The sequence below is a fragment of the Erythrolamprus reginae genome, chromosome 5, assembly GCF_031021105.1.
Source record: "Erythrolamprus reginae isolate rEryReg1 chromosome 5, rEryReg1.hap1, whole genome shotgun sequence".
In the NCBI taxonomy this organism is placed as follows: Eukaryota; Metazoa; Chordata; class Lepidosauria; order Squamata; family Dipsadidae; genus Erythrolamprus; species Erythrolamprus reginae.
Window position 1 is genome coordinate 62630755 of NC_091954.1, and position 16935 is coordinate 62647689.

General features: G+C 41.6%; 1 protein-coding gene across 6 annotated transcripts in view; it reads left to right on the top strand.

The window, feature by feature from the left end:
* Positions 1-16935, top strand: part of COL17A1 (collagen type XVII alpha 1 chain) — a 250351-nt gene that overhangs the window by 139756 nt on the left and 93660 nt on the right. For 2 of the 6 annotated variants that reach the window (XM_070752782.1, XM_070752783.1), the window contains exon 1: positions 15671-15869. The exons of 1 other annotated variant lie outside the window; for it this stretch is intronic. In XM_070752782.1, the coding sequence (XP_070608883.1) occupies positions 15850-15869 (20 nt within the window). In that variant the 5' untranslated portion in view covers positions 15671-15849. Of the gene's footprint in view, positions 1-15537; positions 15870-16935 lie in introns of those variants that run through there. 3 more of the 6 variants (XM_070752784.1, XM_070752788.1, XM_070752787.1) reach the window with 3 other exon arrangements.

Consider the following 16935-nt stretch of genomic DNA (forward strand, 5'->3'; position numbering starts at 1 on the left):
AAATTCAAAACAAATTCAAAAAAAGATGGCGACCTCCATGGATCAGCATTGAGCGATCCGGTTCCGTGATGTCGCCAGCGGGTCACTATCAGTTTGGATGAACCAGGAGGAACCCACCTCTGTCCCAAAGGTGTTTTTTCAAGAGGCAACTGGACTTTCTAGTTTTTATTTGAAGACGTTTCACTTCTCATCCAAAATGCTTCTTCTGCTCTGTTTTGAAAAAGTTCTGAAGAAGTTTCCTGGGTTAGTCTTTCTTATTTTCACAGTTAGCAGCTTCTTTTAATTGCCTATAAAATTTGAGCAGCAGAAAGCTTTAGGCAGAAAAATAAATGCATATATATTCCTTCTAGAAAATAATTTTTAATTATCTAAATCCATCCTTCCCTTTATTTTTCTCACAGAAAGTAAGTGTAATGCCATGGTAGAGTGTAGGCAATTCAAATTCCTACATATCATGTTCATTTTCAGTTATCTTCTTCCCAAAATTTAAGTAAGAGTTAGCACCCCTTACTTAGATTTTTTGAGAAGATCACTGACAATTTATCAGATTTCAGGGGCGAAGAGGGTATACTGTATTTTTCTGTTAATATTCACACTGACAATGGGATATAAGAATTTGAATTGCCAACACTAGCTTGGCACTATCTAAATTTTCTGTTGCTGGAAAATGTAGTGCACATGTATAACAATATCCCATTAGACCATTTTAATTGGCATATGATCAGAATATGTTCAGTAAAGGTTTTTATGGATTCTGTCAAATTATGGAATTGCAAGGAACTCTGCCTATAGTAACTATCTTTGGATAATATGGATTGTAAGCGTAACATTTTGAAGCAGTGGAAGTGATGTGCCAGTGCCTGGAAGCTGTTGGGGTCTGGATGGGTGTCAACAGACTCAAACTCAACCCTGATAAGACGGAGTGGCTATGGGTTTTGCCTCCCAAGGACAATTCTATCTGTCCGTCCATCACTCTGGGGGGGGAGTCATTGCCCCCCTCAGAGAGGGTCTGCAACTTGGGCGTCCTCCTCGATCCACAGCTCACATTAGAGAACCATCTTTCAGCTGTGGCGAGGGGGGCATTTGCCCAGGTTCGCCTGGTGCACCAGTTGTGGCCCTATTTGGACCGGGAGTCACTGCTCACAGTCACTCATGCCCTCATCACCTCGAGGCTCGACTACTGTAATGCTCTCTACATGGGGATACCTTTGAAAAATGTTCGGAAACTTCAGATCGTGCAGAATGCAGCTGTGAGAGCAATCATGGGCTTTCCCCAAAATGCCCATATAACACCAACACTCCGCAGTCTACATTGGTTGCCGATCAGTTTCCGGTCACAATTCAAAGTGTTGGTTATGACCTATAAAGCCCTTCATGGCACCGGACCAGATAATTTCAGGGATTGCCTTCTGCTGCACGAATCCCAGCGACCAGTTAGGTCCCTCAGAGTGGGCCTTCTCCGGGTCCCGTCAACTAAACAATGTCGTTTGACAGGGCCCAGGGGAAGAGCCTTCTCTGTGGCGGCCCCGGCCCTCTGGAACCAACTCCCCCCAGAGATTAGAACTGCCCCCACCCTCCTTGCCTTTCGTAAACAACTTAAAACCCACCTCTGCCGCCAGGCATGGGGGAATTGAGATCCTCTTTTCCCCCTAGGCCTTTACAATTCTATGCATGGTATGTATGTATATATGTTTAGTTTTTATATTAATGGATTTTTAATCATTTCTAATACCAAATTACTATTGTACACTGTTTTATTGTCGCTATTAGCCACCCCGAGTCTCCGGAGAGGGGTGGCATACAAATCCAATAAGTAAGTAAGTAAGTAAGTAAGTAAGTAAGTAAGTAAGTAAGTAAGTAAGTAAGTAAGTAAGTAAGTAAGTAAGTAAGAATTTGAATTGCCAACACTAGCTTGGCACTATCTAAATTTTCTGTTGCTGGAAAATGTAGTGCACATGTATAACAATATTCCATTAGACCATTTTAATTGGCATATGATGAAAATATATTCAGTAAAGGTTTTTATGGATTCTGTCAAATTATGGAATTGCAAGGAACTCTGCCTATAGTAACTATCTTTGGATAATATGGATTGTAAGCGTAACATTTTGAATACATACCACTTTGTTTCTCTTCTGTTATTTCTTTTACAGGAACAGAAAATACCTGTCGTCTCCTCAATAGACAAATCTTCTTAATATGTAATGTTTAGCTCCCAAAATAGTCAGCAATCAGTCTGCTGCTATGGAATGCTGGAAGTTGAAATCTTACACTTATGGTGGCTGCCAAATCAAGGAAGGCTGTGGGACTGAGAATAAACCATACCATTGTCCCTGAATAGGTATGTTTATGACTTTATTGTATGAAGGAAAACATTCTGTTGGCATGAGAAAGGCAGGCACAATAAAAGGAGTGTGTTGGCATTTTCATTTCATGTCCCATCTTGTGTTAAATAGCATTTGTGGATTCCTCCCCATGCGAATTTGTTGGTAGTATTTTATGCCTCTGGAATGTACCTTTTGATAAAGGATTGCCAGTGTTGCAAGTCTACACTTGGTAGAAAAAGTTCTATGCCCCAGGAAAAACATGTGTGCAACAGTAGCAGGCAAGAGCCAGCAGGAAAATTGCAAGCCCCTTAGAATAAAATAATCACCAGTCAACCCTGGTACATAATGGAAAAGGAATTGAGGAAATCTGAATCTCTGATTCTTCCAGCTTTATGCATGCAGTTTCTTCAGAGATATCTGACTGTATTAGCAGCCAAACATTAACATATTAGCTATTAGTAATTTGGTATTCAAAACTATAATTTGTGTTTAGAATTTTCCTTGGTGTTCAAAATGGTTTTACAAATAATAACTCACATTACTATGATATTTTCTGTAGCATGAAGTTTAGGCTTAACATTCAGTTGAGACAGTTATACAGAATGGTGGAAGGTCTTAAACATAAAACGTATCAGGAAAGACTTAATGAACTTAATCTGTACAGTCTGGAGGACAGAAGGAAAAGGGGGGACATGATCGAAACATTTAAATATGTTAAAGGATTAAATAAGGTTCAGGAGGGAAGTGTTTTTAATAGGAAAGTGAACACAAGAACAAGGGGACACAATCTGAAGTTAGTTGGGGGAAAGATCAAAAGCAACATGAGAAAATATTATTTCACTGAAAGAGTAGTAGATCCTTGGAACAAACTTCCAGCAGACGTGGTTGGTAAATCCACAGTAACTGAATTTAAACAGGCCTGGGATAAACATATATCCATTGTAAGATAAAATACAGGAAATAGTATAAGGGCAGACTAGATGGACCTTGAGGTCTTTTTCTGCCGTCAGTCTTCTATGTTTCTATGTTTCTATACATATAGTGGGAGTAACTAACATTTATATGAATCAATATTAATTAAAATACAGTGGTACCTCAAGATACGAACCCCTCGTCTTACGAACAACTCGTGATACGAACCCGGGGCTCAGAAAAATTTTGCCTCTTCTTACGAACTTTTTTGGAGTTACAAACCGGCGTTCGGAGACTGCTGGGAAGCCACGCGGCTGTTTTAAAAGGTGACAGCCGGGCGGCGGGGCTTCCCAGAAGCCTCCCGAACGCCGGTTCGTAACTCGAACAAAGTTCGTAAGAAGAGGCAAAATTTTTCTGAACCCCGGGTTCGGTTCGGGAGGTTGCTGGGAAGCCCCCCAGGCCGGCTGCGACCTTTTAAAACACCCGCGCCGCTTCCCAGCTGTCTCCCGAAGCCGAATGCTAAAGCCGAACTTCCGCGTTCGGCTTCGGGAGACAGCTGCGAAGCGGCGCGGGTGTTTTAAAAGGTCACAGCCGGCCTGGGGGGCTTGCCAGCACCCCCCGAACCCCGAACCCGGGTTCTGGGGGGTGCTGGGAAGCCCCCCAGGCCGGCTGTCACCTTTTAAAACAGCCGCGCGGCTTCCCAGCAGTCGCCGAAAGCCGTTTTTTTGCGGGGGTTTTTTGGGTTGCACGGATTAATTGACTTTACATTGTTTCCTATGGGAAACAATGTTTCGTCTTACGAACCTTTCGTCTTACGAACCTCCTCCTTGTACCAATTAAGTTCGTAACATGAGGTATTACTGTATTAAGTTGTTCAGATAGATCTGGACATTTTCTGCTACCACATCAACTAGAGTATGTGAACTTGGGAGGGAATAGCTTTTTTTTAATGATGCTAGATTCCATTTAGATTTTGCATAGCAAAATACATGCCTGGGCCACAAACGGTCTTGCTCATCATCCACTGCACGTTTTGCTTCATATGATGTTAAAGAAGGCTGGGAATTCAATACTTTTCTGACTCAACAGATTAACAAAGAAGTCCAGACACTCTTGTTCTCAGCGGCTATAGTTTGCAAAGTAAAACGCTTTTAGATGTGATTTTTAGATTTTGCATAAAGCTGTCAGGTTAAAAATCAGGCCTGAACTCTTTGATTTAGTCATGCAGCAATTGGGTGCTATTATATCAGTGATGGGCTACCAAAATTTTTACTACCACACTGTGGGTGTGGCTCATGCATTTTGTTTCAAAACCTTTCAAAATTGGGTGCTCTGGGGTGGAGCTCTATTTTCGCTACCCCACTGCGTTCCCCCCCATCCGGGCAGTTGCCCACCCCTAATTATCTACTATATAAATTGTATGTACGCACACACACACACACACAGCTCTTCTAAAATTATGCACATTCAATCTCATTTACTACAATAGGAAAAACATATCCAGAGCACAGAAAGGGGAAAAAAAGGGGGGGTGGAATTAAATTTGCTACTGGTACCGCGTACCTGACCATACCCGTAGGAGTCCATCACTGTATTATATACAGGTAGTCGTCAACTTATGACCAAAATTGTGCCCAAAATGTATGTTGCTAAGTGAGAAATTTGTTAAGTGAGTTTTGCCCCATTTTGCAACTTTTCTTGCCCCATTTGTTAAGTGAATCGCTGCACTTGTTAAATTAGTAAAACGAATGACTGTTAAGTGAATTTGTGAGTGATAAGAAGTGAGTCTTCGGAGAGGGGGTGAGACTGTGAGTCTTAAGAAGTGAGTCTTCGGAGAGGGGCGGCATACAAATCTAATAAATTATTATTATTATTATTATTATTATTATTATTATTATTATTATTATTATTATTCCCCATTGACTTCGCTTGTCAGACAGTCGCAAAAGGTGATCATGTGGCCATGGGATACTGCAATTGTCATAAATATGAATCAGTTGTCATGTATCTGAATGTAAATCATGTGACCATTGGGGTGCTGCAATGGTCATAAGTGTGCAAAATGGTCCTGTCACTTATTTCAGTGCCATTGTGTTGTGATTCAGCTTGAGGCTCCTCAGGGACCGCCTGCGTCTCTGCTGGATCCAGGCCCGGAGGAGAACAGTGAACAGGAGGGGGAGGACCAGGCAGATGGGGGAGAGGAACGTCAGGAAGAGGATGAGAGGGAGCAGCCTGAGAGCCCCGGGGGGGGGGGGCTCTCCCCAGTCAGTAGCCTGGCTTCATTGGATGAGGAAGCACAGGCTATAATTGACATGAGACAGAGACGTGCAGCTCAGAGACGGGACCAATTAGAAAGGTATTGGCATCACTGAATTGGCAACAGCTGGGTTTGGGTGTGGTTCTCCTCAGCAGGGTTTAAAAGGCAGGCAAGTCCTTTTAGCCATGTGGAGCGTTATCAACTTGAAAATTCTGTGACCCTGCTTTGCTTCTCGGCGTCTCTGATCTTGGCTTGTGGCCTAGAAGACTGGAAGACTTGGGGGAGGCGTATGTTTGTTATCTCCAGCGTTGTTTGTGACAGCAAGAATCCTGTTTTACTTCATGGCCTCCGTGAAACATCTTTGAAGTTTCAGCGTGTTCCTGTGTGTAAGGACATTTTCTGTTACCTGTGTTTGCTTTGAATTCTATAAACTGCCTTTGATTTTTACCAGTGTGTCTGGCTTCTCTTTTTGGGTTGGTGTTTGCTGGAGGGACCCAGACAGAACACATTGTAACTTTGAATGGTCACTAAGTGAGCTGTTGTAAGTCAAGGACTGCCTGTAGTTGTAAAGTCAGTTACCCAAAATTTGTTTTATGATAATCTTTCAGAACGTGCAAAATATGCCTTTGGATTCAGTTCTAGCCATCACTGAATTGTCTTTTTTCAGCTGCTATAAGTCAGCCTCGTGCAGGGGTGTTAAACTCGAGGCCATGGCCCAGATCCGGGGGGGGGGGGGGGAGCTCTGAAAATAGCAAAGGACCAGCTTGTGATGCCTCTGCCAGTAAAATCCCAGTCCTCCCTAACTCTGTTTTTTTGCTGAGGTTTGCAGGAGGCATCCCAGCCAGAAATGGAGCTTGGGAGCCCTTTTTTTCTGGCAGATCACTCTGGCCCCAGGTACCCCCAACGCGAGTGATGTCAAGCTGGCCACACTCACCCCGACCCCCAAGATTAAACACAACCCTTAAGTGGCCCTCAATGAAATCGAGTTTGACACCCCTGGCCAAGTGTATCAGCAAACCCCAGTTATGTTGACTCTTCTAAGTCTATGTTATGTATATTTGGATATAGACATGGCTTAATGAATGTTGGAGTGCATTTTTAGGTAGATGTGTGGTCTGCATCCTACTCCCCCCCCCCGTCATTGTGAGAAATCGCAGCTTGAACAGGCATGTTCAGTTCGTCTCTTCGCAGAGGCCGCACCCTTCTTCATGTATCAGTCATATACCCTCCAATGGCAGTTCCCCTCTAAGGTATTTAACTTTTCAATACCGCATCATGTAGCAACAAGACCTTCACATGTATAAAGTAGACACATTCAGGTAGTGGGAGGTCACACAAGAGCAGCTTTCCTTATGTTAGCAAATATCAAAACCATAATCTCAAGACTCTGGGTGGAGAAGAACATTTCCAAATAATAATAATAATAATAATAATAATAATAATAATAATAATAATAACAACACTGAAAAAGGAGACAGAAGGACTAATACTGGCGGCACAAGAACAGGCCATTAGAACAAATGCTGTCAAAGTCAGAATTGAAAAATCAACAGACGATCCAAAGTGCAGACTCTGTAAAGAAACAGATGAAACAATCGATCACATACTCAGCTGCTGCAAAATGATCGCACAGACTGACTACAAGCATAGACATGATGCTGTGGCACAGATGATCCACTGGAACATGTGCCGGAACTACCATTTACCAGTGGCAAAGAACTGGTGGGATCATAACCCCGAAAAAGTGGTCGAAAATGAGCAAGCAAAACTACTGTGGGACTTCCAACTTCATACTGACCGAATTCTGAAGCACAACGCACCAGACATTGTGATCGTGGAGAAAAAGAAAGTATGGATCATTGACATTGCAATCCCAAGGGACAGCAGAATTGAGGAGAAGCAGCTAGAGAAATTAGTGAAATACAAAGATCTAAAAATCGAGCTGCAACGACTCTGGCATAAGCCAGTGAAAGTGGTCCCAGTGGTACCTGGCATGCTGGGCGCAGTACCAAAGGATCTCAGTGGACATTTGAAAACCATCGGAATTGACAAAATCTCCATCTGTCAATTGCAAAAGGCCGCTTTACTGGGATCGGCAAACATAATTCGCCGCTACATCACGCAGTCCTAGATGCTTGGGAAGTGCCCGACTGGTGATGAAATACGAAATCCAGCATAGTGATCTCGTTTGCTGTGTTGTACTGACATAATAATAATAATAATTATTATTATTTATTAGATTTGTATGCCGCCCCTCTCCGGATGAAGTTACTTATTTCATTTTATTTACCCTGCCTTATTAAAAAAATATTATGCAGAGTTCAGGTAAGCTCATTTTGCTTTTGCAATCATGTCTTCTCTCATTGGAAAAGATTCAGGAAGAAAGACAGAACCTATCTAGTGTTCTACATGTGTCTCCTGAAGTATTGTATCATAACTCAGCATCTAAATCATGTTCACTCTTTCAAAATGAATCTAAAAACAGTATGTAGTAATGGGATTAAAATGTGCAGAAAACCAAATGGCTTATTTTAAGTCACTTGAATGGGTTAGTGTTCTGTCGGGCTCTCTGCTAGAATCCTCCCAAAAATTCACAGGTACAAATTTCAGACACACACACACGTTTGAAAATTCAAAACAATGTTCTTTATAATGAAAATTCACTTAACCTAAGCCCTCTTTTGGTATAGCAAAGAGCACTCCTCTCCAAACAAACTGGTAATTTGTACAAGTCCCTTATCAGTCCTGTGATACTTAGCTTGCAGCTGTGAGGCAATTCAAAGTCCTTTCACAAAGTGAAACACACTTTGCCCTGGTTTAGTTTCAAAGTGGGGAAAAATCAGCACACAAAAAGTCAAAGTCAATAAAGCAGTCACGAAACACAATGATCAGATAATCCTCCACAATGGCCAAACCCACAGGCTGCTATTTATAGCAGCCTCACTAATTACCACAGCCCCACCCAACCACAGGTGGCCTCATTTTCTTTGATAATAATCTCTCTGTTGTTGCCTATGCATCGCTCTCCGCATGCGTGGCTGTATCATTAACTCTTGTTCTGAATCCAAGGAGGAGCTAGATAATTGATCTCCTTCTGAGCTGTCTGCCACACTCTCCTCCTCCATGTCACTCATGTCTTCTTGGTCAGAGGAGCCTTCATCATCAGATTCCACCGGGGGCAAAACAGGCCTGCAGCATGTGGATGTCTCCCCCACATCCACAGTCCTTGGGGCAGGAGCTGGGCCAGAGCTAACCACAACAGTTAGTAAATGCCATTGAGTGTGGTGCAACTTCTGTATGGGCAAGTGTTCGCCATTTTACCTGTTTTTACTTAATGGAAGCTCTGCCAAAAGCATGGAATTTCTACCCAGCTATGATTTTCTCCCGTAAACCTTGCATAATTTCTTTTGCATCACATGTCTGCAATAATGCAAAGGTTCTTCTGGCTGATCATCACCTCAAAGTTGCAGTGAGCCTTTAATTGGCTTAGGAGTGACTGATGCTTTTTCTTGCAGTCCACAGTACTCTTAGTCAGTGTACTTGGATGGAAGTCAAAGCATAATTGTTTCAGGGATGAATCCAGCCTGCAGGCTACCAAAATGTCATCAGTGCATTGAAGGGGTGTAAAGGTTAAAACAGAAGCTACGTATTGGGTGATACGATCCACCTATTTTGCAGGGGAGAATCACTGGTGTCTTTCAAAAGTGGCAAAGAGGAATCCTTTCACATATCTTGTGTCAACATTAGTTTAAACTTTACAAGGCACTTTCACTGCATCTTGGGGCTATATTGGTTTTATATATTTTATTTATTTATTTATTTATTGGATTTGTATCCCGCCCCTCTCCGGAGACTCGGGGCGGCCTATAATAAAACAGCTTACAATAATAATCCAATACTAAAATCGATTAAAAACCCATTAATATAAAAACCAAACATACATACAGACAGACATACCATGCATAAAAGGCCTAGGGGGGGAGAGTATCTCAATTCCCCCATACCTGGCGGCAGAGGTGGGTTTTAAGTAGCTTACGAAAGGCAAGGAGGGTGGGGGCAATTCTAATTTCTGGGGGGAGTTGATTCCAGAGGGCCGGGGCCGCCACAGAGAAGGCTCTTCCCCTGGGTCCCACCAAGTGGTATTGTTTAGTTGACGGGACCCGGAGAAGGCCCACTCTGTGGGACCTAACTGGTCGCTGGGATTTGTGCAGCGAATATGATAGTTTAGTAAATGAAAAGTTATGTTAAACATGCAGTGTGCAGCTGATTCTATTTTTGTTGTTGTTTTGTTCACATTAAAATAAGTAGGCTGGAGTTGATTTTTGATGCAGGGTACAGTGTGAGGTCAGGAAAACTGAAATCTTTCCAGAGGTGGGTTCCTGCTGGTTCAAACAGTTATATAGAACTGGTAGTAACTTGGTAGCCTAGATCGCTAGAACCAGCAGCAACTCAGGCCTGTGATTCCTCCAAACTAGCTCTCTTTTGCTTCTGTGCATGTACAGTTGTTTTTTGCTTCTGCGCATGTGGAGAAGCTCTGTTTTAATTACTGCGCATGTACGCATGGCACTCAACGTGTCCGAGCCTGCGCGGCGCATCACTGAGCAAACTGGGAGCAAAGAAACCCAAAACCCACCCCTGAATTTTTCCCTCAGCATTTGCCTTGCAAAATTGTTCCCCCGTAGTTCAGGAGCCAATAAAAATGGAAAGGATAGTTTTCATAATTTAAGTGAGTCGCTGGAGAAGCTTATTTGTCTTTTAAATATGGTCTTATAGGATATCGCTATATAAATTTGACACATAGGTTTGTCCCCACAAAATAATTCTATATTATTGAAGACAGTTGCAAAATAGAATCAATAGCCTTGGAAGGACAGAGAACAATTGCTTTGTTTCTTTTTTGTAGGCAAGTCTGAATGAATATAAATATTTTTTATTTTAATCCATAACATATCAAAGTGTTGGTTATGACCTATATAGCCCTTCATGGCATCGGACCAGAATATCTCCGGGACCGTCTTCTGCCGCACGAATCCCAGCGACCAATTAGGTCCCACAGAGTTGGCCTTCTCCGTGTCCCGTCGACTAAACAATGTCGTTTGGCGGGACCCAGGGAAAGAGCCTTCTCTGTGGCGGCCCCAGCCCTCTGGAACCAACTCCCCCCAGATATCAGAGTTGCCCCCACCCTCCTTGCCTTTCGTAAGCTCCTTAAAACCCACCTCTGTCGTCAGGCATGGGGGAATTGAGATATTTCCTTCCCCCTAGGCTTATAAAATTTATGCATGGTATGTCTGTATGTATGATTGGTTTCTTAAATTGGGTTTTTTTACATTACTTTTAATATTAGATTTGTTCATATTGTCTTTTTACTGTTGTTAGCCGCCCCGGGTCTACGGAGAGGGGCGGCATACAAATATAATAAATAAGTAAGTAAGTAAGTAAGTAAGTAAGTAAGTAAGTAAATAAATAAATAAGTAAATAAGTAAATAAGTAAATAAGTAAATAAGTAAATAAATATCAATGAGAAAAATGATAAGAATCAGAATATTAAGAAATATATGTAATAATAAGTATTATTAAGCCAGATTAATCAATAAAAAGCTGTTCTCTGGTCTTCTAAATAACAGCAGAGTTGGGGCCATCTAGATCTTGGAGAGAGAGGAGGGAAATCTAATTCCAGAGGGCAGGTGATGCTACAGAGAAGTCACATTTGGGGTCCTAAGAAATGACATTGTTTAATTGAAGGTACCTGGAGTGCACTGATCCAGCAGAATTGAATCATTCAGGTAGATGTTATAGAACATAGAAACATAGAAGACTGACGGCAGAAAAAAGACCTCATGATCCATCTAGTCTGCCCTTATACTATTTTCTATATTTTATCTTAGGATGGATATATGTTTATCCCAGGCATGTTTAAATTCAGTTACTGTGGATTTATCTACCACGTCTGCTGGAAGTTTGTTCCAAGGATCTACTACTCTTTCAGTCAAATAATAATTTCTCATGTTGCTTTTGATCATTCTGAACCTTTTCTCATGTTGTTAAGGACAATAGTCTAAGGGTAGTCTAAGGGCAGTCTAAGGGTAAAGTTTTGGGGGGTTGGATGATGATACTACAGAGTCTGGTAGTGAATTCCATGCATCAATTACTCGGTTACTAAATTCGTATTTCCTGCAATCGACTTTGGAGCGGTTTACATTAAGTTTGTATCTGTTTTGTGCTCGTGTGTTGTTGTGGTTGAAGCTGGAGTAGTCATTGACAAGAAGGACATTGTAGCAGATGATTTTATGGGCTATGCTTAGATCGTCTTTAAGGCGACATAGTTCTAAGCTTTCTAAATCTAGGATTGAAAGTCTAGTTGCATAGATCAGTGTTTTTCAACCAGTGTGAAAAACACTAGTGTGCCGTGAGACATGGTCAGGTGTGCCGCGAAGCTCAGAGAGAGAACGAAAGCAAGAGAGAGAGAAAGAAAGCAAAAGAGAGAAAGAGCGAGCGAGAGAGAAAGAGAACAAGAGAAAGCAAGCAAGAGAGAGAGCAAGAGAGAGAGAGCTAGAGAGAGAAAGAAAGAAAGAGAGGAAGGGAAGGTAATCAGGCCCTGTGCCATAGCAATAGCAAATAGTGATGCTACATGCGCAAACTGGGGGGAAATCAAAAAGCAAAATGAATCAATTTATATCTATTAAAATAAGTACATAACTAGTTCATAAGTTTCCATCTGGCTGGGAGAATTGGACTGCACAAAAGGCGTCTGGTGGGAATGCACGCATGCAGTTCCACTTGCCTGAGCAGCAGGCCAGCAAACACACATACATACTGTTCCACTCACACAAGTCGCTTGTGTGAGTGGAGCTGCACGCATGCACATGAGCGCCAGTCCACTGCTTGTGTGGCCTGGTTCCCTTCTCCTCCCCGCCGCCAGGCCACCAAGCCACAGAGGTTGAGAACCACTAATTTATAGAATATCTTTCTATAAACTATCCCAAAGATGGGTTCCAAAAGATGGGCGTTATCATTTCTTTAAATCCTGAATCAGCATCTGAACAATATTTTATTTTTCCAATTAAGGCATCTCTTCTCCGGGGCGAGGGGTGGGGGTACAGCTGAAGTTTAAAATGAAATACTGTAGGCAGAGTGATTCATAAAATAGCATACTGTACTAAGCAGTTGTCAAGAAACACCTATCCGGTTTCTTACTCACCAAACTTCACAAAGTACACAGAGGGACAGTTTAAATAAATAAATCCCTTTCATTCTGCAATATTTAGATAATTCTGCAAGTAAGCATGTCTGTTAGATAGAATGAAACCTGCATTAGAGAGTTAATATTTTTTCCTCTGGAATAAATAGACAACATCAACCAAATGAGAATTTTTATCACAAACAAGAATCCAGTCGACAAGAGTTGATTAGCAATTGCTGCTATGAGATTCTAAGGGTTTTTTTGTAGTAATCAGGGTTCAGATGTTTGTTTCTTCTTTCTGACCTTCCTCCCAAAATAGCAAACCTTTTGTGTGATACCTGGTGGCCTTGAGATTGAGTAAACCTTGATTGTGCTGGCTGAGAATTCTGGGAACTGAAGTGCACAGATCTTTAGATTGCTAAAATTAAGAAGCACTAGTCTGTGTAATTGCCAGTTGTGGCCTGAGGATTGGTGACTCTTGACTCACATCTTGCAGCACGAGAGTAATTTTTCCGTAGTTGCTTCCCATAACTTCTCATTATTCCCATAACTTCTCATTATTATTAAAGAGAAGGAAAATAATAGCAATAGAAAATAGTAGTGATATGAAAACTGCAATGTAAGAGATTTCTAATACAGTGATACCTCGTCTTACAAACGCCTCGTCATACAAACTTTTCGAGATACAAACCCGGGGTTTAAGATTTTTTTGCCTCTTCTTACAAACTATTTTCACCTTACAAACCCACCGCTGCCCCTGGGATGCCCCGCCTCTGGACTTCCATTGCCAGCAAAGCACCCGTTTTTGCACTGCTGGGATTCCCCTGAGGCTCCCCTCCATGGGAAACCTCACCTCCGGACTTCCATGTTTTTGTGATGCTGCAGGGGAATCCCAGCAGCGCAAAAATGGGTGCTTTGCTGGCAACGGAAGTCCGGAGGTGGGGTTTCCCAACGAGGGGAGCCTCAGTGAAATCGCAGCATCACAAAAACACAGAGGTCCGGAGGTGAGGTTTTGAGGACTTTGGTGTTTTTGTGATGCTGCAATTTCACTGATGCTCCCTTCGCTGGGAAACCCCACCTCCAGACTTCCGTTGCCGGTGAAGCGCTCGTTTTTGCGATGCTGGGATTCCCCTGCAGCATCGCAAAAACACAGAAGTCCGAAGGTGGGGTTTCCCATGGAGGGGAGCCTCAGGGGAATCCCAGCAGTGCAAAAACGGGCACGTTGGCTGGCAAAAGGGGTGAATTTTGGGCTTGCACCCATTAATCTCTTTTCCATTGATTCCTATGGGAAACATTGTTTCGTCTTACAAACTTTTCACTTTAAGAACCTCGTCCTGGAACCAATTAAGTTTGTAAGACAAGGTATCACTGTATTTGTTTCTCTATATGTCCTGCTTCTGACAAAAGTCCACACTCAGATACCTGCATTTCTTAAAATCAAAGCTTTTGGCTCAGAGGTGAGTTCCTCCCGGTTCAGAACAGTTTTCTCGAACAGGTAGCAACCCATTGGTGATGTCATGATGACATCACAGAACCGGTTCTGACAGTGCCGGTCCATGGATGCCCACTATCCTTTTTTTAGGTTTTTTTTAAAAATGGGGGAGTTGGGGAGGGAATTTTTCCAGGATTTTTTCCTTCTCTGAATGCGCAGAAACTGAGTTTCCGACATATGTCACCATATTGGGTTTGGCTCTTTTTTTATAATTTATTTGGAGTTTTTGGTACTGTGCAGGCACACATTAGTAGCATGCACGCTGATGCCCGGCACAGGGGTAAGCTGGGAGCAAGATAAGGCAGAACCCACCCCTGCTTTAGGTACATTCAGACAAACTTGGCAACTTTAAGATTTGTAGACCTGAACTCCCAACTTTGCTGGCTGGGAGTTGAAGTCCACAAATCTTAAAGTTGCCAAGTTTGGGAACCCCTGGCTTAATGAAGAAGACAAGGCATTAAATGTGGATTTTTGCACGTAAAATGGGGCCTAATCAATTCTGGTTCTTTAGAGAGATTCTTGATGTCAAAATTTACTCGTCTTATCTTTCTGGTTGGTAGCCACGGAGTGCAATTTTTAAAAAGTAATTGCCCAAAACCGGACTTCAGTCCAGCCCCTAACTTAGATGAGTTGGTAGTCCTAAACAATCTTGTAAGTCTTAGCTTTCTATATAAGGATTCCATTAAAAAGTAATATATAGCTATTGAGCTATATGAAGACAATTTTAATAATCTTGAGAATTTGTTCCTCTGCATCATCTGATACAGTTTCTTCCTTACTAGTATCTTACTATACATAACACAAGTAACTTATTGTCTGTGTGATACTTCTAGCATAATGTAAATTCTTCACTTCTGCTGATAATGGCATATACTGAAAATGGGGATAATGTGGATTCAGACATATTTGGCAATGGACATGTAATATGTCTAAAGTATGAGATTTTAGCTCCCAAAAAAAGCAACGAAATTATCAGGCACAAACAAGCATTTATAAAGGCTATGAATTTAAATGTTTTCATCCATTTCACCATTCACTCCTTCAGTTTGCTGCCATTCTGTTTTATCTTTTCTACCACACAATTCTTTGATGCTTCACAGGTCACTATCTCTATCTCTTCTTACCTATTCCCAATGTCTCAAGATTCAACGGATCCTGCATTCCTATGCTAACTAATGTAAGCCCCATAAAAATGGTGCTGAAGTAAAGAGACTTTTGGTTCTAGCCAACAGAACTCTCCTTACATTTGAAATGGCTGATCTTTCTGAGTTTAAGTTGCTGCTTTTTTTCCCTGTGGTTAAATTTGATTCCTGGAGGCAGGTTTTTTTTGTGTGCCTTCTTTCTTGCCTGCTGTTTTAGGTAATTTATAGGGTGGAGTAAAGCAGGAAACTATGATGCACCATTGTCAGAACTTGTTTAAGCGAAACATTTTGGGAAACAGCCTATCCTTTGGAAGGGTGGGGAAAATAGATTAAATACAAGACCATTGCAGCATTCTTTGAGGATCACTAAAAAGAACTTACCACTGAAGCAGTGCTGTTACACTTGTGGTCTTGTGGAACATTGGAATACCTGGTACGAAGCAAACAGTAGCAATTACCACCTGAATTCAGGTATGCAATACAAGCAAAGAATCAGTCAGAAAGAATCCACTTTCTATTAAACTCTGATTCTTTGGAATATGATTTCAACAATTAGCAGGTACTGACACTTAAAACCTAAATGTCTAACAGTTATTAATGCATAGAAATAAGTATATGTTGGGCTGATTTGCCTTTTGCTGATTTGCTTTTTGATGGGCAAATATATATACTATGTTTTAGCCATAGTTAGAAGTATCTAGTTATAATGCAGAGTGGGGGGAGAGACTGTGAGATGCATGTTAAGGAAGGAAAGAAGTATGACAACACTTCTTCGTATTTATCAATTTCCAATATGTACTTATAGTGCCCTGGTTCTGTGTATTATGGATAGGTATTCTGTTTCTTTGCATACTCGCCTGCTAATAAAAAGATTATGTGTTACCTTTTCCAAAGAGAGTAAACAAGCTTAGTTATTTTCACTACCCAGGAACAATGTATTCTTTCTTAGTGTATGTAGGAAGCCAATCTTGAAGTACTGAACTCTTAGCATAATTAAACTGAGGCTTACCTTTAAAAAATATAAACAAAGAATTCTTTGTAGCATCCTTGTCCTCCAGATGTGTCGTGCACCATCATCTGCTAGATCTTTTATCATCAAAAATATGAAAATAATATCGGTTATATATGTTCTGAGATATACAAAAAGCTTTTGCTGAAAGAAGGTAAAATTTTTCTGATGGCTAAAAAACCCCCACCACAAAACAAAAAACCAATAAAATGAAATGATTTAAAGTGGTACAACAACCAGCCTCTCCCAAACTGGCTCCCAGCTGATGTTTTGGGACTCCAGTCTCCAGAATCCACGAGCGATCATGTGCTTCTGACTTGGAATTCAGGAAATTAGTTTGCCAACCCATCTTGAGGGTGCCAGGTGAAGAGAAGCTGATATAATAGATATAATTGAGTAGAGGGATATTCTGTGAATTTTAAATTAATGCATCAGTTATGAACAGTGAAGGGCTACCAACATTTTTACTACCACATTGTAGGTGTGGCTTATGCAGGACGCCCTCCATTTTCTTTCAACATCTTTCAGTGCAAATTGGGTGCTCTGGGGTGGAGCTCCATTTTCGCTACCCCACTGTGTTCCCCCCCAATCCAGGCAGTAGCCCAGATGGGCAGTA